Source organism: Tamandua tetradactyla, chromosome 16, assembly GCF_023851605.1.
Source record: "Tamandua tetradactyla isolate mTamTet1 chromosome 16, mTamTet1.pri, whole genome shotgun sequence".
Lineage (NCBI taxonomy): Eukaryota > Metazoa > Chordata > Mammalia > Pilosa > Myrmecophagidae > Tamandua > Tamandua tetradactyla.
Window position 1 is genome coordinate 19,924,155 of NC_135342.1, and position 23,257 is coordinate 19,947,411.

Below are 23,257 nucleotides of genomic sequence, written 5' to 3' on the forward strand. Positions count from 1 at the left end.
TAACGTGCTGCTGGCCTTCTCTTCCAGCTTCTGGTTTCAAACAGCTTCCCGTAGGGTATATCCTTTTTGCATCTCCAGACATCTTACTATCTCTCACAGAGAGCATTTTCTCTCTCTGTGAGCTCTCTTAAGGACTCCAGTAAAATAATTAAGACCCACTTGAATCTCAATGAAAATCTAATTGAAAGGTCCCACCAATAATTGGGTGGGTCACATCTCCAATAAACTACCTAATCAAAAAACCAAATAAATCTGCACTCACAAGACAGGATTAAGAATAAAAGAACATAGCTTTCCTGAGCAACATATCAATTTCACATCAGTACACTCCTTGAGATTAAGGGGGGCCAGAATTCTCTGAGGGGGTAAGTGATGCAGAGTTAGAAATAGTGTGGTGGATGGCTGATGAACAAAGGGCAAATTTCAAGAAGTGGTCAGGCCACGAAGAGAAAGATATCTCTGAGAAGAACAGCAATAAAAAGCACCTGGGGGACAATGTACGCCACCTGAGTCATATACAAGAAGGGTGGGGCCAACTGACCCTATCTGAGTACACCATTTATGGTCAGCATCCACAAAGGAGGAAGAAATGGTAGTAATTGTTAATGAAAATTACAAAAGGAACAAATATCTACAAAAGCAGATTGCCCCAGGGCCAGGGGCCTCTCATGCCTCACCTTTTCCTTTGTTAGAGTGCCTGCATGTCCCTTCTCTGCATGCGTATTTAATAAACTTTCTGCCTATGTACACTCTGTTTGCCCTTGAATTATCATGGCATGGCCAAGAACCTAGAAACCCAAATCCAGCAACAGTATGAAGACAGGAATGTAAAATATATTATTAAATTTTATATTGATTACACGTTGAAATAATTTAGGATATATTGGGCTAACCAGAATAAATTTTAAAATATATACATGAGTTCCAAAAGAAGTCCTTAACATATATTTTTATGTTTGTGAGGTCTCTTTCTTATAGCTTCAGGAGACAGACATAAATACCTGAATTTCAAATGAAAATCCTAAATCTGTCCACTCATCACATTTATTGTGTTTATAGAAAACCTGGGACAACTGAGTGTGAAGAACTCAACTGTATGCAAAATCCTTCCCACATATGCACATAACTCATGGAATCTCTCCTGTTTGTGAATGCTAATGAATGTGATGGCATTTTCTCCATGAAAATCTTTCTACTCTTACACAGAAGGCCTCTCTTGAGTGCTAACAACAGTGAACTTGGATACAGCTCAAACTGAGGCACTTTCCACTCTCACTGCATTTTAGTGTTTCTCTCCAGTGTGTATCTTTCGTGAACAATATTGAAGCCCTGTTTAAATCCTTCCCCACTCTTGTGTATAGGATCTCTTTCCTGTGTGTTATCCTTGAAACCAAATCCCTATCATGCACATCACATTTGTAAAACTTTTCTCCCGTGTGAATTCAATGATGGCTATGAAGAGGTGAGTTCCTTCTCTAGTCCTTACCATATTCATTCTATTTAGATCATTTCCTTCCCCAAAACTGATGCTTACTAAATACATAAACTCAGTTTGTAACCCTCAATGAAAGACTCTTTCTGGGATCTTTTCCACACTAGTCACATCTCTAAATCTTTCCCTACTGAGAACTGAGTATGGGGTATGCATCATTACTGAACCTAATTCCACAAGTCATTACACTTACAGGGTTTACCACTACATGGACTATAATATGTTGCCTGCATGTTGATTTCAAAAAATCTTTCTAAGAGTTATTGCAGCTGCAAGACTGCTCTCCTCTGTGTGGGGACACTCAAAATCATGTGAAGTCTAATTGAAACTGTAACCCTACTAATCACACCCATAGAGTTGCTTTTCTACATGGATTCTGTTACATCTTCTAATACTGGCTTTTCTCCAAGATTTTTGGGTAGAGAACTCTATCTGGGCACTCAAAGCTGGAATGACTTCATTTATCATATTTTGGGATATCTACTACACATGCCATTTCAAAAAATGGAAAAGACCCTGCTGTCTACTCATGGTGGAGAGAGATCCTTTTCTAAATATCAAAAAACAGCTCCTTGAAATTCATGATGAATCATTAATTCACTGGTCCTCTTGTTTTCACATTTGCCAGAAGGACAGCTTCTAATGTAAGTAATTATTCAATCTCTTTTCTTAAAGATTTCATCAATCGATTTTTAGTCCCACATGCTATAAGGGGGAAAAAATCAGTCAAGAGAATAAGTAAATCTTCTGTTCAGGCATTTTTAGAAAAAGAAACGTAGTGAAATAAAAGTGAGTTTTCCCTGGAGATCTATTCATATACAATCTTCATCCAAAAAAGAGAAAAATTTATGACTATATACACCTCATTATCATCGAAGTATACAAAATCTTAAATCTTCATTTTCAGAACACAGTACCACCTATGAGCTATTGTTGTCAGAAGCCCAATTTATATTAAATAAAAACTCTAGATATATATCTTCCATTTATTGAAGTAAAGGAAAAGGCTAAATGACATCAAAAAGAGGTAGAAAGACATAAACTAAGTGTGAGCCATTATACAACAAATGACCAGATTCTGCAATAAATCAATGGGAGGGGAAAAAGATCTAAAAAAAAAAAAGAAACTGCTCTAGATTAAGAGAACTTTAAAAGACATATCAACCAAAAGTCACATACAGACCTTCTTAGGGTCCTGACCCAAATAAGTAAACTGGTCCAGTTAACATGGAGTAACCCATCCCTCACTGTGTGTGTGTGCGTCTGTGTGTGTGTGTGGGCAGGGGGGTGTGCACAAGTGCATGTGCTGTATGGTAAGGTCACATTTCATTATTTTTTCATGTGAGTATCCCATTATTGCAGCACCATTTGTTGAATTTTGTTTGTTTGGTTTTGTTTTGCTTGTTGTTTTTTGAGAAGTACATGGACCGGGAATTGAACCCCGGTCTCCTGCGTGGCAGGCAAGAATTCTACTACTGAACTACCCTTGTAACCTCCTACCCCTCACTTTGAAAATTATAAACCCTGGACATAATGCAACAAATATAAGACTCTAAATGATGGAAAGACAGGCTAGCCAGAGTAACGGGAAGTGAACAATGACACAGCAGTGAGTTTGCCTCACCAGGTGATTGCTAGAGAAGTCTTTAACTAGGAACCAACAGGCAAGGACAAGAAAAAAGAAATCTTGCTCCTTTAAGCAAAAGTACAAGGAAAAGAGAAGTCTGTAACTGGGAACCAATAGGTAAAGACAAGAAAAAGGAAATCCTGCTCCTTCAAGCAGAACAAAAATTCTTTATTGATAACACCAACACTACTCTAGCCAAACCCCATCGGTAAAACTAACTCTCCCCACCCCCTGTGATGTCAGCAGCATCCAGTGGAGAGCTGATTCTCCACCCCAACCTGGAAGCAATAAAGTGGTACAAGTCAGCCCTCCACTTCCCCCTCTCTAGTTTCAGTGACTACAAATAGGGTGCTGAACCTCTATTCCCATCTAGTGGCAAGGAGTAAAGTGAGTAGGCCCTTCTTTCATAGTTGGTGTAAACTGGGCAGTGGAGAGCTGCATTTCCACCCATCCAGCCCCCAATCCTCCACTGCAGTAGTAAGGCAGAATGAAGAGCTAGTCGGCACTCCAATTCCTCCATCAGGGTGGTGTCAGTCAGTGTTGTGTGGGAAGCAGAATTTTCACTCCTACTCAGCAGCAACAAGGTGGCACCATTCAGCCCTCTGCTACAGTCCCGACTCCCTCACCTTTGCTAGTGTCAGCAGTCCAGCAAGGAAATGAACTTCCATTCTCATGCAGTAGTAAAGTGGCTGAACTCTGCTCCTTCCCTCTCCCAGTGTCCAGTGGGACCAGTAAGGAGACAAATCCCCACTTGGACCTTATGCTACAGCCAGAGTAACTGCCTGACAAAAAAGAGGACTGAATGGAACCCAAAGTCTCACAACAGCATACAAAATATCCAGGATAATAATAAAAAATCACTCATCATACCAAGAACTATAATAATAACAAACTGAACAAGAAAAGACAACTGATGCCATACCAAGAGATTCAGATGTTAGAATGATCTGAAAAGGATTTTAAAGCAGCAATCACAAAAACGCACCTCCTAAAACAAATATACACCTCCTATGTTTCAGGCACTGATTTGAGATCATGGCAATAGAGCAGTAAACAAACTTCCTGCCCTCATGGAGCTTACATTCTAGTGCACATAGAGTTTGTCATGTCCATCATTTACACCTGTGCATAAGTCTTGAAGTTACTCATTATTTTTAAGGTTTTTCTCCTGTGTAGACTGTTGAATGTGAAACCCTTATTGTAGGGTTTCTCTACTGTGTGTTCTCTTGCTAAGTGTTACAATCCGGATTCTGCTTGGAATACTGGCCATATTCATATGACAATAGGTTTTCTTCAATAGAGCTCACGACTGAAAAACAGCACATACTTGAATTCTTATAAAACTTCATTTCAAAAATATCATCTCCTGTGGATTTTCTGGTGAAAGTGAGAAATTCCGAAGAATACCTTTACCAGACTCATGCCATGTATTGGTTTTATCACCTTTATGGACTCTCTGATGATCTTCAACACATGAACTTTGACTAAAACCCTTACATACAAAACCTTTGTGTGGTTTCTCTCCAGTATGGCTACTCCGATAGGCTTGAAGTTGTGAGGCCTGAATGAAGCTCTTACCACAAATGCAACACTTACTGGGTTTCTCTCACATATGAATCCTGATCAAATGACGATAAGAGTTCAAACTGAAGCCTTTCCCATACTCTTCACTTTTCTGGGTTTCTCTCTGGTATGGACTCTCTGATGGGCTTGAAGACGTGAACTCCATCTAAAGCCCTTACCACATGCATCACATTTGTAAGGTTTCTCTCCTGTATGGACTCTCTGATGGGCTTGAAGATACGAACCCCACCTGAATCCCTTACCACATGCATTACATTTGTAGGGTTTCTCTCCTGTATGGACCCTCTGATGGGCTTGAAGATACGACCTCCACCTGAATCCCTTACCACACACATCACACTTGTAGGGTTTCTCTCCAGTGTGGATTCTCTGATGGGCTTGAAGATATGAACTCTGGCAAAAGCCCTTACCACATGTCTCACATTTGTATGGCTTCTCATCTCTGTGAACTATCTGATGAGCATGAAGATTTGAAATCTGATGGAAATCCTTACCACATGTCTCACATTTGTATGGTTTCTCTCCTGTGTGGAGTCTCTGGTGGATTTGAAGATAGGAATTACGGCTGAATTTCTTATCACACACATGACATTTATACAGTTTCTCTTCAGTGTGTATTCTCTGTTGGCCATGAAGATGTGAGGCCCTTCTGAAGACCTTACCACACACCTCATATTGATAGGGCTTCTCTCCCTTGTGGATCCTCTCATGAACATGAAGATAAGAGTTCAAAATAAAGTCTTTCCCACACTCTTCACATTTATAGAGTTTCTCTCCTGTATGGACTCTCTGCTGGGCATGAACATGTGAATTCCAGCTGAGGGCCTTACCACACACATGTTTTAAAGGTTTCTCTCCCGTATGGACTCTCTGATGATCTTGAAGATGTGAACTTTGACTAAAGCCCTTACCAAATGTCTCATATTTGTATGGCCTCTCTCCTGTGAGAAATCTCTGATGAGCCTGAAGATTTGAAATCTGATTGAATTCCTTACCACATGTTTCACATTTGTATGGCTTCTGTTCTGTGTGGACTCTCTGATGGGCTTGAAGATTTGAAACCTTACTGAAGCCCTTACCACACACCTCACATTGATGTGATTTCTCTACAGTGTGGACTCTCTGGTGAAGACCAGAATATTGATTACATACTCTATCACATGCCTCCCAATTGTATGTTTTGTCTCCACTGTTGGCTCCCTGACGGGCCTGAGGTTGTGATGTCTGACTGAAATTTTTATTACACACATCACATTTATTGGTTCTCCCTCCAGTGTTTTCTACACACTGAATATTAAGAGCTAAGCTATGACTAAAGCCATTCTCAAACCTGTCACTCTTACATGACTTCCCCCCTGTGTGAATAAGTTTATCCATGGGAAGAGAAAAGTTCTGATTAAAGCTCTTCACACATACCTGACATCTGTAGGGTTTCTCCCCTGTGTTGATTTTCTGATTAGTTTGCACATGTGAATTATGGCTGAAGCCCTCACCACACCCATCATTCTTATATTTCTCTCCTGTATGAACACTCTGATGAATGGGAATCACTGAGGTATAACTGATGCCCTTTCCACACTCAATACATATATGAGGTTTCTCTCTCAGGTGCAATTGCTGATGGAGTTTAAGACTAGCGCCAATGCTGATGCCTTTTCCATTCTTATCAGAGGTTTGCTCTACTGAATGGATTACACTATGCTGTGATGATTTTGAGTCTTTCCCACAACTACCATGGCTAAATGCTTTTACTCTTCTGTTCACTCCATGGCCATCATGGTGATGACAGACTCTTCTCAAAATACACCAGTCACTTTTACACAGTTTATTTCTTACATCTATTTGATAGTTCTGTGACTCTCTCAGATATATTTTTCTCCCAAAATCCCAGGTGGTCATATTTGGAAATTCTGTATTCTGATTCTCACTGGAACTCTCCCCTTGAAGCTTCATTACATATTTCTCATCTTCAGAAACCTCAAGACATTCCCCTGCCCACATGTGAGATGGGGAATCAACTTGTTTTAGTAACTCAGACCACTTGCCTTGAGGATTTATCACATCTTGATTTTTGGTTAATTTACTTATAAATTGTTCCCTCATCTGCAAGCTTGTAAGATCTTCACGTAAGAGGTATCTTAATGCTACTTCTTGAAGAGTCTCTATTTCGTTTTCATTCCTGTATTCTGGAAGGATAAGGGAATTAAGAGATGATAATAAGGACAAGTAATTGATCAGAGAAAAAGTGATTTCACATGTAAACCACACTGAGAGACCATATTCAAATGAATGGAAAGTTCAGGTTGACTTTAACATTTGTTTTACATGCCTATGCAAACAAAGAAGTAGTCACTAAGCTCCTATTCATTAAGTGTTGAATGAATTTCATTTAAAACTATACCAAGTCATACGCAACTAGTTAAAATTAGAAATCAGGAGATTGCATTGCAAAGAAAAGGTGTCCTAAAAGACTTAATAGAGGAAAAACTTTACCTCCTTGTCCACAAAAATAATCAATTAAACATCCCTTCCTCTTTTTCGTGCAGCTTTATGGGATCTATGTAATTCTGGCTATTTATAAGCTTCAAAGCCAGGGCTGCTTAGTACAACCTACGCATTTGTATGTGGCAAGCAAGTGCAAAATGTCTGGAAAAGCCTGAACTGATCGTTTATTGCATACAGATAATCATGCGATGCCAAGAATTCCCAAAGAGAAGAGGAGGGGATATCCTCAGACAAAGGGAGAATATATCCTCAGACAAAAGGAAAATCTCCTCTCTATCCCATAAGCATATAAGATGGTGCCTTTTTTCTCTTAATTTACTCATTAAATCAAGAAGCCAGATGAGAAAACTGGAGAGCATTTCCCTTTGATTTTAATAAATTCCTAGTATACAATATTCAACTGGTAAACATATAACCTGAAAAACAATTAGGAAATTCATTCCCATAGTTCATACTTGCTATGGCAATGAATCCATGATAATTTTTGCTATTTAAGTTTTCTGAATTTTTGGCTAAATCTGAATGGCTAACATTATATTCTAGAAGTCACAGACATTTAACTATAAATACCAAAATATGCTGTGGCGGTCAGCAAATAAAACGACTCCCAACAACTCCTGACTCTATGTATTCACATCCTTTTGTCCCCTCCCATACTTTTATCAGAATTGGTCTGTGAAATCAATACAATATGACACTATTGACAATATGTCACCTCCAAACCTAGGTCATAAAAGACATGTGGCTTCTGCCATTTACACTATGGCTCACTTGCTCTGGGGGAAATCAGTTACCAGATTCAAGGAGACCTAGGCAGCTCTAACAAGAGGCCCACTTAGCAAGGATAGGCCTGCTGTCAAGAGCCAGTGAGGAAATGAAGCCTCAGGCCCTAAACCAGGTGAACGAGGACATCTTCAAAGCACATCCTTCAGTCCCAGACATATCTTCAAGTGACTACAGCCCAAGTCAACTTCTTGGCTGCAACCTCATGAAATGCTAAGCCAGACAAACGTGCTCCTGAATTCTGACCCTCAGAAACTGTGTAAGATAATAAATACTTGTTGTAAAAAGTAGGTAAGGTGTAGGATAATTTATTATATAGCAACAGTAACTAATATAGACTTTGAACTTAGGATACCTTCATAACAAACCCAAAATTGTGAAGGCAGCTTTGGAACCAAGCAGCAGGAGGAAGCTGGAAAGCCTTTTAGGGGAGTTTTAATAAAGTGCCTTAAGTCTTCTGGTAGGAATCTGGACTATGGGGAGGCTGTGTTTAAAGGGAAGTGAAGAAATGTTACTGGAAACTGGAAGAGAGATCCTCCCCTACGTGGGACATGACTCTCTGGGGTGTAAATCTCCCTGGCAATGTAGGACAGAATTCCTAGGGTGAGCTGGGACCCAGCATCAAGGAAATGAAAAAGCCTTCTTAACCAAAAGGGGGAAGACAGAAATTAGACAAAATAAAGTTTTAGTGGCTGAGAGATATCAAACAGAGTTGAGAGGTTACCCTGGAGGTTATTCTTGTATATTATATTGCTATCCCTTTTTAGCTTATGCTATATTGGAGTGGCTGGAGGGAAGTACCTGAAACTGTTGAGCTGTGTTTCAGTAGCCTCTATTCTTGAAGACAATTGTATAAAGATGTACATTTACAACGTAACTGTATGATTGTGAAAATCTTGTGTCTGATGCCCCTTTTATCCAGGGTATGGACTGATGAGTAAAAAATTAAGTAATAAGGGCAATAAGGGGTTAAATGAATTGGGTAGATGGCAATACTAGTGCTCAAAGAGAGGGAGGGGAAAAGGGTATGGTATATACGAGTTTTCTCTTTCTTCTTTTTATTTTTTTTTCTGGAGTGATGCAAATGTTCTAAAAAATGATCATGGTGATTAATGCACAATTATGTGATGATACTGTGAGCCAGCGATTATACATCACGTATGGAATGTATGTGTGGGAGGATGTGTCAATAGAAATGTTTTTTTTTTTAAAAAAAGAATAGGGGTCCTTATGTAGTGGCAGAAAATTTAGCAACACTGGTACCTGCAGTTACATGGAAACTGGTGCCTACAGTTATGTGGAAAGTAAAAATATACTTAACAAACTAGGTGCTCTAGCCAGCCAGTGTTGAAGGTGCTGCCTAGTTTCTTCTTCCTGCTTATAACTAAATGTCAGAAGAGAAAATGAGCTAAAGGAAAGACTGTTGAAAAAAGAAGACTCAATAATTGTTGGTTTTAAATATCCTGATCAGGATACACTGATGGCAAATGATATTATAATTAGGAAATAGCTTCTCAGTAAAGATTAAATCCAGGGCATTCTCAGGAAAACATGGTATCAAGATAAAGTCAAAGGCATGACTGTAAAATATTCTGAGACTTCAGAAAGATCAAAGCTCAGAGTACTCTTCAATCAGATATGAGGCCCTCTAACAGTTTAAGTGTGGGCCTCAGGGTTCCTTTCAATTAAATAGGGAGACTCAAGGACATTATATCTCAAGTCTTCTTAGCAGAACTAGTCCAAATGGCTAGAAGGTACTGAGCAAGGAGCAAAGGATAGGAAATAAATTCAGCGAGTTAGTGGGTAGCCAGGTCATGTAGGGTCCTTGGAAGCTACTGTAAGGATTTTGGATTTTGCTAAGTGAAACAGGAAGCCATGGGACAGTTTTGAGCCAAGGAATGACTAACATCACACTTAAAGGACTGTAAGAAGTGTGTAGGAAATGGACTGTAAGAAGGCAAAAGTGGAAATAGGGATGCACTGAGAAAGCTGTTCTAATCAAAGCAGAGTAGTGAAAGATGGGGGCTTCGGCTGGGTGGTGGCCAAAAAGATGATAAGAAGCAGAGAATCTGGGATTGTTAATTCCAAGGATTTGGCTGGACAGTTCTCACCTGAATGCTCATCTTGAATTTCTGATTCCATCATCAAAAGTCTCTCTCCTCTTCCCAAATGTAATAATTTATCTAGTTTGAAGGGTTGATCTCCTGTGAAAGGAAATGGCATATGTGTAAAGTGAAAACATCAAAGGCAAAAATTAGTTAAATTTTAATTCTAATCACATAATTTTCATGGGGCTGAAGTCAGTTGATTGATGGTTCCCCAAGGGGTGTTTTCACTTATAGCTTCCAAGTGTGACTTTATTTAGAAGAAGGGTCTTTGCAGATGTAATTAAAGTCTTGAAAGGAGATCACCCTGGATAAGGGATGGTCCTAAATCTAATTATCTGTGAACTTAGAAGAGAGCCAGGCAGGAGTGAAAAAAAAAAGACACAGGGAGGAAAAGACCATGTGAAGATGGACTCAGAGACTAGAGTGATGCTGCCACAAGCCAGGGAATGCCAGGAGCCTTCAGAAGCTGGAAGAGTCAAGAAAGAATTCTCTAGAACTTCTGGTGGCAGTGTGGCCCAGCTGACACATTGATTCTTGACTTCTGGTTTGCACAACTATCAGAGAATAAATTTCTGTTGTTTTATTCCACTTAAGTTTCTGGTTATTTGTTAGGGCAGCACCAGGAAACTAATATAAGCAATAATGAGTATTTTTTAAAAATTTGATTGCGATCTGTTGTAATAAATACCTTCTGTTTTATGTTGTGATCCAATTCACAAAATCCAAACGTACATCACTGCATATCAATCACATCAAATGATCTGATTCACACCATTATTTTTATCACACCTCCTTCTCTGTTTTATTTTGTTTTAATTTTTTATTTTTGTATGCTGTATGGTGGGGTCACATTTCATTATTTTTCCATGTGAGTATCCTGTTATTGCAGCACCATTTGTTGAATTTTTGTTTTTGGGGGTTTTTTTGGTCTGTTTTGCTTGTTTGTTTGGTGGGAAGTGCATGCCCTGGGAATTGAACCCATGTCTCCCACATGGCAGGCAAGAATTCTAGCACTGAACTACGACTGCACCCCCTCCTTCCTTGCTGTAATCACAATTTTTGTTGCACTATGTGTAGTTCTGGAGAAGAAGCTATGCTATTTCTCTATTATATTTCATCAATCACAATAATGATGCAACTCACTGATTCCAAAACCCAATATACCACAACTGCAATTTGAAAAAACAGATAAGTTATTGACAATATGTCCCACAGGAATTAGAAAACTCAGTTTCTCAAGTACAGGGAAGCATTTCAAGCGTCCCAATGTCTTAAATGTGAGAGGACATAAAGACACTCCAGTAAGCTGACATTTAATGACAGAAGTCTCTCCTCACCCACAGAGAGCAGGTTCCTGATATTCTCCACCATCACATCTTGGTACAATTTCTTCTCAGCGGCATCCAGCAGCCCCAGTTCTTCCTTGGTGAAGACCACAGCTACATCCTTGAGTGTAACTGCCTCCTTTAGTGGCAAACACACAACACATCAATCTTACAACCACCATCCACTGGAAAAAGGTCAGCACTGAGAAGATGAAAGATGTATGGGAAGCTGTTCTGGATTCTGGAAAAACTGAGTCAACTCTAAGTAATTTCCTCCTCTTTCCTACTCCACATATGACTTTTCCACAGTCATATCAAAAGTTTGTGCAATTAAAAAACAAATCCTGTATATTTAATTTGGTGTCACCAATGAGTATTCCTACAAGTCCCAGAGAACTGTAACTCTTGAACCGCAGGGTATACACACTTCACAATTTGACTGATACTACCAATTATCACAGAAATGTCGGGTCAGTTTAGCTTCCACAGGGTCTAATAATTTGCATCTTTCCTTTCTCACTCATACATCCACTAAGCCTGGGAATGTCACTTTGTTACCCTTTCACAAATCAAAAGGCTTTCAGTCACCCTTCCTGGGAGATACAAAAATCATTCTCTATGTTCTCAAGGCACATGCCACCTATCTACGACAATCATCTATGAGATCATTCAGAGTGTTGAAGTGAACACCACAGTTTTTCAAACCACAACACCTCAGTTTAAGTTCCAAAGCTCTGCCTCTTACTAACTGCATGACCTTAGATGGAGACATTCCTTAAACTCTCAATCTCTTCATCTGCATAATGTACCCATCTCATAAGATCTTTCTAGAGATTTAATGAATGAATACACATGAAGTTCTCAGAATTGTGCTGTCCAATTTGGTACCCACTAGTTACATGAAGCTATGTACATTTAAATCAATTAAAAATTAAATAAAATTAAAAATTCAGTTTCTTGGTTGCAGTTGCCACATTAATCAAAAGAAAGCAGGAATGGCTAAAATTAATGTAAAAATGTAATCAGTACCAGTAGCAACCACACTCCTGGGCATTTATTTATTTATTCCAGAGAAATAAAAACACATCCACACAGAAACCTGTACATGACTATTCACAGCCACTTTATTCTTCATGGCCAAAAACTGGAACTGATCCATGTCCTTCAATGGGTGAATGGTTAAACATGATATACCAGATATAAGGAATACCACTCAGTAATAAAAACTAATAAATTATTGATACAGGCACAACTTGGATGGACGTTAAGGACATAATGCTGAGTGAAAAAAAAGTCAATTTTATATAATACTACATGATTACATTACACAAAACTTTCAAAATGACAAAATTTTAGATTTGGACAATAGATTCGTAGTTGTCAGTGGAGGGGGGTGGTGGAAGGGGGAGTGTGGATGTGACTAAATGGGGCTGCAGGAGATCTTTGTGGTGAAGGAATAGTTCTGTATATTGATTACAAGTGTTGGCCACACAAATCTACACATGTGCTAAAATGATATAGATCTGTACATGTACATTATATCATCGTCAATTTCCTGGTTTTGATATCGTACTATAGGTGCTTAAGGTGTAATCGCTGGGAGACACCACAAAGCAGAGTATGGGAGACCTCTAACTATCTTGCATTTTTCCTTGAATCTCTCTTGTAGCTTTTTGTAGTTGCTCTAGGTATTACATGATATATACACATCACGGTCTACTGGTGTCAACATTTTACCAGTTCGAGGGACATGTAGAAACATTATATCCCTTTAAGTTCCTTTACCCTACTCCACTTAAAATTTTTTCTTATATATATCCTCTACATATATCTATAACCACATCAGAAAATGTTATCATTTCTGCTTCAATCATCAAACACAATAGAAAACTCAGGAGGAAAGTCTGTATTTACCTGTTTTTTACCCATTCCATTGTTCTTCCTTCCTTCCTGAAGTCCAAATATCCTTTTGTTCTCTTACCTTTCTGTTTAGAGAACTTCCTGTAGCTATTCTTGCATATAGTAGAGAAAATAACTAACTGGCAAGCTGTGTAATAATGAGGGTTTTGTTTTTCATTTCATTTCTGATGTCTATGAGTGAGAAGATGAAAAAAAAAAAAAAAACCCAATCCTAAAAACAAAATAAAAGCTACTTAGAAGGGCGGGCCACGGTGGATCAGCAGGCAACAATGTTTGCCTGCTATGCCAGAGGACCCGGGTTTGATTCCCGGTGCCTGCCCATGTAAAAAAAAAAAAGCTACTTAGAAAACAAAACATAGAATGAATAAAACCAAAAAACTACCACAAAACAAATATCTGTTGTCCTCCTTTATCTTTCATAAATAAGATAAAAGAATGTGTTTAATTTCTGAAAAAAGACATGTCATTTTAAGAGACAAAAATCAAAACTGAACTCACCTGAAACCTGGTCATCTTCTTTTGCTCCTCTGGAAGAGGTAAGAGCCCTGGGTGGGTAGAGCTGGGAGTACAGAAAGGACTCATGAAACACAAGCCCTGTCCGTATGATTTTTTTAAAAAGGGACCCTTCCTTCAGTACTTAAAACTGACCTCTCAGCCAGGGGCCCTTGAGTAGTGAACAACCTGCCCAATTCTAAGCAGACAGCCAAAGACAAAAGCCCTTTGCAGCAACTAACATAATATTATTCTCATCCTGGGCATCATGGGAAATGAAAGATGGTAGAATGTACCGGTGACAACAGTGGTGCCAGAAAGTCTAGAGTCAAATACTGGAACTGCTACTAACTAATCCTTGTTGAGTTAATTAACCTTCCTGTGCCTCAAGTCTATCACCTGCAAAATAAGAAGAGTACTATTTACCTCACAGGGATATTGTGAGGGTCAAACATGTGAGTAGGTGGAAAACTCTGGTTTCTCTGCAGCTACAAAGAAGCAGACTATTGTGAATCATAAAATTATCCTTGATGACTTTTATTATTTTTAAAAATTAAGGTAAAATACACATAACATAGAATTAACCATTTTAAAGTGAATTATTTATTGGCATTTAGTACATTCACAATGTTGTGCAACCACCAACTCTATATAACCTCCAAACATTTTCATTATCTGAAGAAGGAAACTCTGTACCTATTAAACAGTTGCTCCCCCATTCCCCCATCCCCTCAACCCATGGCAAATACCAATCTGCAGGCTGTCTCTATGGATTTACCTATTCCGAATATTCATATAAATGGAATCACACACTCTGTGATCTTTTGTGCCTTGTTTCTTTCATTTAGCAATAATGTTTTTAAGGCTTATCCCAGTTGGAGCATCTATCAGTTCTTCAATCCTTTTATGGCTGAGTAAAATTCCACTGTATGGGTGTACCACAACTTGTTTGTGCAGTCACCCACTGATGCTGTTTCACTTTTTTGCTATTGTGAATATGCTGTTAGGAACACTCATGTACATGTATCTGTTGCAATACCTGTTTTCAATTCTTTGGGAGATATGATTTGTCATCATTTTTATATAAAGGAGTCTTTCATGACATCCACATTTTAGAGACTATCCAGTGCTTTGTCTTATCTTTCCCTCAAAAAGTCATTAAATTGGTTCTATCACTTAAAAATGTGTCATCCTGGAGTTCCATTTAATTGACATCAGCATGTGAGTTCTTAAAATGTACCGAGAGTTGTGAATTGACTTCATATAACCAGAAGTGTCTCAGTGGTACCTCCTCTCTCCTCCCATACACACCATGTTAAGGAAAGCTAATTTAAAATATGACTCTAAAAAAAAATAAAATAAAATATGACTCTGCTGGTTTTTTCATTTTAAACCAAAGTTGGAAGGTCTCGCCCTACGATAACTACAGAGCCTAACTCCTGGGTTGCTTTGGGGATCTGTGAGTGACTCTAGTCAAGCCTTGGCTAGGCAAATCTATAGAGAAAACAAGCAAATCAGTGGTTGTGCAGGGTTGGGAGAGGAAGAAATGGGGGGAGGTGACAGCTAAGGAGTGTGAGGCTTCTTTTTGAGCTGATAAAAACATTCTGGAATTAGATTGTGGTGATGGCTGCAAAATTTTGTGTATATACTAAAAAGCCCTGAATAGTAGTACACTTAAAAAGTATAAATTTTATAATATATGAATTATATCTCAGTTAAAGGAACAGAGGGAAAAAAGCCTGGCTCAGCACCTAGAATATTATGTAAGCTCTCAGTAAGTGATGCTACAATAATTCTGTTCTCATTTAACAGATGCAGAAGCTGAACACTACTGAGAATAAGTTACCTGAGGTTGCAAGGCTGGTGAGAGGCGAGACTGCATTGGAATCCAGCTCTGACTTCAGAGCCTGAGATCCTCATCTTGTCTCCAGGCTATTTCTAATCACACATCCCAAGAGATGGGGCAGATGTACTTATAAGTAGAAGAAAGGAAAAAACAGATAAATGGAGACTCCTTAAGACTGAATACATCTGTACTTCAAAGGACTTTGTCAAAAAGGTGAAGAGGCAGTCAATTTAATGGGAGAGAATATTTGGTAACCACGTATTTGATAAGGGTTGGCTATCAAATATATATAAAGAAATCTTGTAACTCAAAAATAAAAGGACAAACAACCAAATTATAAATTGAGCAAAAGATATGACAGACACTTCCCCAAAGAGGGAATAAAAATGGCTAAAAAGCACAGGAAAAGATGTTCATCTTCATTAATAATTAGGGAACTATAAATCAAAACCCCAATAAGATATCAACTCACACCCATAAGAATGGCCACTATTAAACAAACAGGAAACTACATACATTGGAGAAGATGTGGAGAAACAGGAAGACTTATTTACTGCTGGTTGGAATGTAAAATGGTATGGTCACTGCGAAAGGCAGTTTGGCAGTTCCTCCGAAAACAAAAATAGAGAGTTGCCCTATGACCAAGCAATTCTGCTATGGTATATACCCAGAACAGCTGAAAGCAAGACACAAATTGACATTTGCACATCAATATTCATGGCAGCATTATTCACAATTGCCAAGAGATGGAACAATCAACAGTCAATTAACAGAGGAATAAACAAAATGTGGAATATGCATATGATAGAATATTATACAGCTGTAAGAAAGAACGACATCCTAAAGCATGTGACAACACGGATGAAGCTTGAGAACATAATGCTAAGACATAAAGGATAGATATTTTACAATTTCACATATATGAACTAATTAGAATATGTAAACTCGGAGGCTTAAAATGTAGAACACAGGGTATTTAGAGATAGACAGAAGCTAGAAAAGGGGGAACTGTTACCTAATATGTACAAAATTATAAGGAGGTGGAACTTACATTTTTGGAATGGATAGAGGCGATGGCAACTTGTTATTGGGATTATTATAGTGATGAATTATAGGTGAATTTGATTGAAAATGGTTCTTTAAAGTCACATATGTAAATAAGTTCTGGCATGAACTATTACAAATGCAAAAAAATATAGAGAGATATATGAGAATAAACATAGCTATTGCAATCTGTGGACTATAGTTAACAGTAATATTTTAATATTCTTTCATCAACAGAAAAAAAAATTTGCTATACCAATACTATGGGTCAACAATAGGGAGGGATAAAAGGTATGGGAGTATTTGGGTTTTATTTTTTATTCTTATTTCTGTTCTGGAGTAATAAAAATGTTCTAAAACTGAGCATGAGGATGTATGTGCAACCATGTATACTGTGAGCTAGTGAGTATATGTTGGATGGTGGTGCATGAATAATCTCAATAAAATTGAAAAAAAAAAAAGTACCTGAATTAAGAAAGAAAAAAAAAAGTGAATTAAACAAAGTCCTTGCTCTCATGAAGTTGATATTACAGTTAGGAAAACAGTAATAAGAAACCAACTTATATAAGTATACAATGTGTCAGCTGGTGATAGACACAAGGCAGGCGATTTTTGTTGCATAAGTTTCCACAATTAAAAAGAAAAACAGCAACTAAAAAGACAATGATTATTAAATACAATACATGGATCTGCACTAACTGATAATGGAGGAGAAAAGACCCAAAGGGTCATTATTGGGACATATGAAAAAATGGAATACAGACTGTAAGCATTATATCAATGTTACATTTCTTGAATTTGATAACTGTACTTAAGGTGGTTACAAAAGTGATTATTCTTGTTCTTATGTACATGGAAGTATTATGTGTTTAAGGAATATGGTGTATGCAGTCTACTTTCAAATGTTTAGAAAATAGATAGGGAGATAGAAAGACAGATGGATACCTACATGGATGGGTAGATAAATAAAAAGAATGAAACAAATATGGCAAAATGTTAAAATTGGTGGATCTGGGCATCTGAGAGAAGGGTCAGATGGGAGTTGTCTATTTGGGTTTTGTATTATTTTTACAACTGCCCTATAGTTTGAAATTATTTCAAAATAAAAAGTTTAAGAAAGAAAATAATAAGGCAAGGGAAAAGAGAGAGAGAGATAAGAATGTGCTGTTTTAGATAGGATAGTAATATTTGAACAGAAATTTTAGAGGTTTGCAGGTCTGAGCTATGCAGGTGTGTGGAGGAAGTGAGATCTAGAGTGTCTAGATCCCAGAAAGAGGGAACAAAAAAGTGCAAAGACCTTGAGGCTCTTCTTTACCATCAGTTCAAAACAACCCTGTAGAGTCAGCCACACTGAGAAAGTTAGTTAAGGTCCTAATTTTCTCTAACAAGCCCCTCAGATGCCAGGCTCCAACTCTTTTTACTTATCAGAGCATGTGTCTAAAGAAAAATAATATAAAACAGATACAAGAGCTTGGAAGAGCCTCTTTCTCTCCAATTCGCACAAATGGGATCAGAAGCAAGGTAACAGCCAAAAGGAATGTAAAGAGCAATCTAGCAACCTGTTCTACTTAGAAGCCTGAGCCTTAAAATCATAAAAACAGGTAACTGTTAGAAGTCTGTTACCATGGAAAACTCATTTAAACGGTACATCAACCTTAAAGGTAGAGGCACTTTTTATGCACATTTTATAGTTGAGGAGACATGGAGATGTTAAGCCACTTGTTCATGATTACGCATTAAGCCAAAAGAAATGGGGTTTTAGCCAGGAGCGCATGCTCCTAATTGCTACATAGCTCTCAAAAATCAGGCAGATGAATATTACTGGGGAGCTTTTAAAATTTAACATTGCCCAGGCAATAGGAATCGTCCTAATTATCCCAGGATCTTTGTGAATTCAAAAGACAAGCAAAGTAATATTAAATAATGATCATAACACCGAATATTCATACTTGTTCAGATGTAGGTTAGAGTTAAATTTCAAAGAAAGAACTAGGGGTGGAGAAAAGAACAACTGTGTATCCCCTACAATCCTTGGTTTCCTTTCTCCTGTGCTGGATGTATACTGTATTCCACTATATAGAACTAATACTGATTGAGCACTCAGTGTGTGGTAGACATTATTCTACAAATTTTTTATACACTTCCCTTTTTAATCCTTACATGAGGTGGATACTAATATGATCTTTACATTTATTTTAGGAAACTGAGGCACAAAGAGGTTAAGTGACCTGCCCCAAGTTACCCAACCAGTAGGTACCAGAGGTACGTTTCAAATGAGGGCAGTCCAGATTTTGTTCCTGAATCTTTTCTTTTTTAAAACAACCCTTTAATTTTAACTAATTTGAAACTAATTTATTAACTAATTTGTAGGACAGCTACAAAAATAGTACAGTTTCACCTAATGTTAATCCTCATATAACTATAATGCAATGATTAAAACCTAGAAATTAACACTGGTACAGTATATATATATTTTTTAACATGGGCAGGCACCGGGAATCGAACCCGGGTCCTCTGGCATGGCAAGCGAGCATTCTTGCCTGCTGAGCCACCGTGACCCGCCCTGGTACAGTATTATTAACTAAACTTCAGACCTTACTTCAATTTTGTCAGTTTTCCTACTAATATATTTTTCTGTCTCAGGATCCTTACCAAGATTCCTTTTGGTTATTTTTTCTTAGTCTTCCTCCAGTCACTAAATTTCTCAGTCTTTCCTTGTCTTTAATGACTTCGACACTTTGACCAAAAAGACTGTTCCAGAATCAGGCTGCCAGAGTTTCAATTCTGGCACTGTCTGTTACAGTGAATGACCTTTTATAAATCAATGATCTCTTCTTGTGGTTCATCTGTAACACAGCCTACATTTAGGAATACATGAAAAGCACTGAAACTCTGCCTGACTCACTATAAGCTTGCAATGAATGTCAACTATTGTTATATCACCTTTGTTTTTATGACCTGGAGATAAGTAAAGAAATGTATTAGTCCCGGCTTGTTTCTAAGGAAACTTGCTTCTAAACATGTAAGTATAATCAAAAACAGCGTATGAAGTTTTGAATACCCTGCAAAAGCTATAGCTTCTGTATCTAGCCCAAAGCAAGCAAAACAAGGAGTAAGAAGTATCCATATGTATCGTTCTTTTCCTGTTCTGTCACCTAAAATCTGTTTTCAGGAATCCAGGCAACAATCTCTCAGAACTTCAGGTTGCCTCTACATTCTGCTGCGAACTGAATAACTGCATCAATCACCACGCTTAAGTGAGTAACACCTCTCTGCCAACCCTCGTTGTTAAGAGCTGGGGAAGTCAGAAAGAAAATGACAGTCCCCACAACATAGGAATCATCATTCTAGGAACAGAGATTGATCAGAAACCAAAAACAAGCTAAATTCCAAATAAGGAAACATAATTTATCTTCTTCTCTTGTCTAGCTGCAACACTTCTGAGTCCCCTAGCTTTCTTGGATAATTACCATCCTTCTGGTTATCACCTGAAAACCCTGGAGTCCTAACTGTTTCCTACCGCTTGGACTCTATGTATTTATGATAATTCATATTAAGTTCTCTTCACTCAAAAGATCGAGCTTTTCATTAAAATGTTCAAGCAAAATAATGGGGGGGCTGGGGATGGAGATAATATAACAAGATTCACAAAATATTGACAATGGTTGAAGGTGGACAAAAGTTGAAAGTTACAGGAGAACTCGACATCCTCTCCACATTTGTATATGTTGGGGAATTTCATAATGATAATTTAACAAACATAAAAGTACTGTAAGTATGAAACTAATATTTAAAAACATAGAGATAAATAAACACAGAAACAACTAAAGAGGAAAACATTAGCATGTTTACAGTTATCTCTACATGCTGGGATTACAGATAAATTTTAGTTTTCTTCCTCAGATATTTCTCAAATTCTCCATATAAGCACACATAAAGTCCCAATTACTTTCCTTATTATCAAATAACACTCTCTCCCTTCCACAGGGACCCCCATTTCCTAGGACTGAAGGACATAAAGGTTATCAAACCAGGCAGTCTAAGTTCAAATCCTAGTTCCACCTTCTCCCTGCTGTTTGACTTTGGGCAAATAATTTAAGATCTTTCCATATCATCTGTAAAATGAGGATAATAATAATACTATGTCACAGGTCTGTTATGAGAATTAAGCTAACTGATGCATACAAAGCCCTTAGAATACCTGGCACTCAACAAGTTAATTATTATTATTTATTCATCAACATAATTCCCATCCAATCTCCAGTTTACTTTACAAAAATTTAAATATTTTCCTGGATGAATTTGCTAAGGGGTAAAAGAAATTTATCCTACTGACAGAAAGAAATGACACACAGCATGTTAAGACTTCTTAGGATGGGCCAGTGTGACCAAGGTAAGGTTAGAATTAGGGTGGTGGCTGGCTGATGAGCAAAAATTTCAACAAGTGGTCAGGCCCCAAAGAAAAAGATATCTGAGAACAGTAGTAAACAGCACCTGGGGGCCAATCGACCCCACCTGAATGAGTGAGTCATCTAGCATCAAGCATCCTAAAGGGAGAAAAGTGGAGCCAACTGTCCCCACCTGAGTGAGTCAATCTAAGGCCACGCATCAAGGGAAGAAAAAGGGGGTGGGGAAGTAAAAATAGTTAATAAAAATTACAAAAGGAACACAAATCTATAAAAGCAGATTGCCCCACAGTGCCCAGCCTCTGGCGTTTCACCCCTTCTCTTGGCAGAGTACGCACATGTCCTCTCACATGTGTTCTTAATAAAGTTTCTACCTGCTTACTCAGTCTGTGCTGTGCCCTTGAATTCTTTCTTGCGGCATGGCCAAGAACCTAGGAACCCAAATCCGGCAACCCAAAAGGTAATTCTCTCCTCCTCTCTGCAGCCTGATTTAGAAGTCAGGGCCCAGGGCTCAGGAAGCTGGAGACACCACAATTGTGTCTCTGGCCCATGATTAATAGTGGGTGAGATCCAATCCTTACTTTAAAAAAGGGAGAAGGGGGAGCGGAAAATCATTAGGAATCCTTCAACAGCCCCACTGTGTTAGGACCCAGGATCAGGGGCCGCGTCCCCTCCCCCATATCAAGAGCAAGTTATTGCACAGACCTGCCTACACAATGGGGACAGATGTCAAAGGTCAAGGACCTGCTCACTCCAACTCTGGCGGAGACTCTACTGAACCAAATCTATCAGATTCTGATGAAATCCATTCTAACCCAAATCTCGCGGAACTCTTAAACATTACACACTGCCCCCTTAGGACGCCCCTTCTCTTTCCGCTTTTGGTTTTTGGCGCGGAGTACTAAAGTTCATGTCCCAACCGGCCCCAATCTTTCTCCTTCCCATAAGCACCAAATTAAAACTCATGGGTATTTTTCTGTTTGGCAAGTTGCCTCAAGGTTGTGCTGGGCTGGAAGAAACTTCCTGCAGGAGTTGAAGAAAGGCCAATGCGCTACAGCTGAGTTCCGACGCCATCCCATGTTCACAAAAGCTTTCAGTGACAGAACGCTCATCGGGGAAGAGATAAAGATGGTGACAAACGACCACTTTTCAGTATGCACCAGGGTCGGTTCTAAGCACTTTTCTGTTTATAATCGTAACTCTCGCAACACCCTTGTGGGTTAATACAATTAAGCAGATTTACAGTGGAAAGACAGAGAAATGAACTCTTGAAAGATAATATCGCTCAAGTCAGCAGAGCGTGTGGATGGTGCAGGGAGGTGAAACCGGGTTGCGAGCGCCGGGAAGACCCTAAAACCCGGAGAGCCACGATCTGGACCCGCCCCCAACCCGGGACCCGTGAACCGCCCCAAACACCAATAGGCGCAAACTGCTGCCCCCACCACCTGACTGCATCCTCCACCGCTGGCCGCGGTTTCTCTTCCCCGAGAGCGAGGGCCGACACCTGCGGAGCCCACGCCTCAGCCAGAGGACAGCTCCAAGAGGACGCGGAGGACCCGCTTACTCACCCTCCTGAGGGGTCTGATACAGTGGCCTAGATCTCCAGCAGCGGAAGTACCTGGGAACCGAGGCAGCGCCAGGACTACAATTCCCAGAACCCTTGGCAAAGTAGGCCTTACGCTCGATGTTCACTTTTTTTTTTTTTTTTTTTTTAATATAAGCAGGTTTAGTTCACAGTTGACAGGTGCTGCTGGCGCCTTATCCTTCTTTCCTATTTCTTTTCTTTTTTTCTGGTTTTATTTTTCTTTCCTCTTTCCGTTTGTCTCCCTCCTCCCCCCTTCTTTTCTTCCTGCTTTTCTTCATTTTCTCGGTATTTAAATTACTGTACTAATAAGTACATCTGTAAAGTTAAAGTGGCCATATGGTAGAGAAAAGTGAAGCTTGCCATCACTAAATAAAATCCTATCTAACAGAGAAGGGATGTATAAGATAAAAAAGTGGAGACCCTTAAAGGGACTGAGTTGGGCTTGTGCTGAACATGGAATTTAAGGAACAGCATCTCAGGTTAGGTTTGTTTCCATTACCTTCTTTCCTTTACATGTGACTGGTTGTATCAAGAACTCTG

General features: G+C 38.8%; 1 protein-coding gene across 1 annotated transcript; it reads right to left on the reverse strand.

The window, feature by feature from the left end:
* Positions 1-559: 559 nt before the first annotated feature.
* Positions 560-22,770, reverse strand: LOC143659036 (uncharacterized). The gene is given in 7 exon segments (XM_077131539.1): positions 560-4,796; positions 4,799-6,889; positions 10,103-10,195; positions 11,437-11,563; positions 13,843-13,903; positions 15,683-15,808; positions 22,701-22,770. Coding segments are annotated over 6 exon segments (2,517 nt in total). The 5' UTR covers positions 15,757-15,808; positions 22,701-22,770; the 3' UTR covers positions 560-4,725.
* Positions 22,771-23,257: the final 487 nt, after the last annotated feature.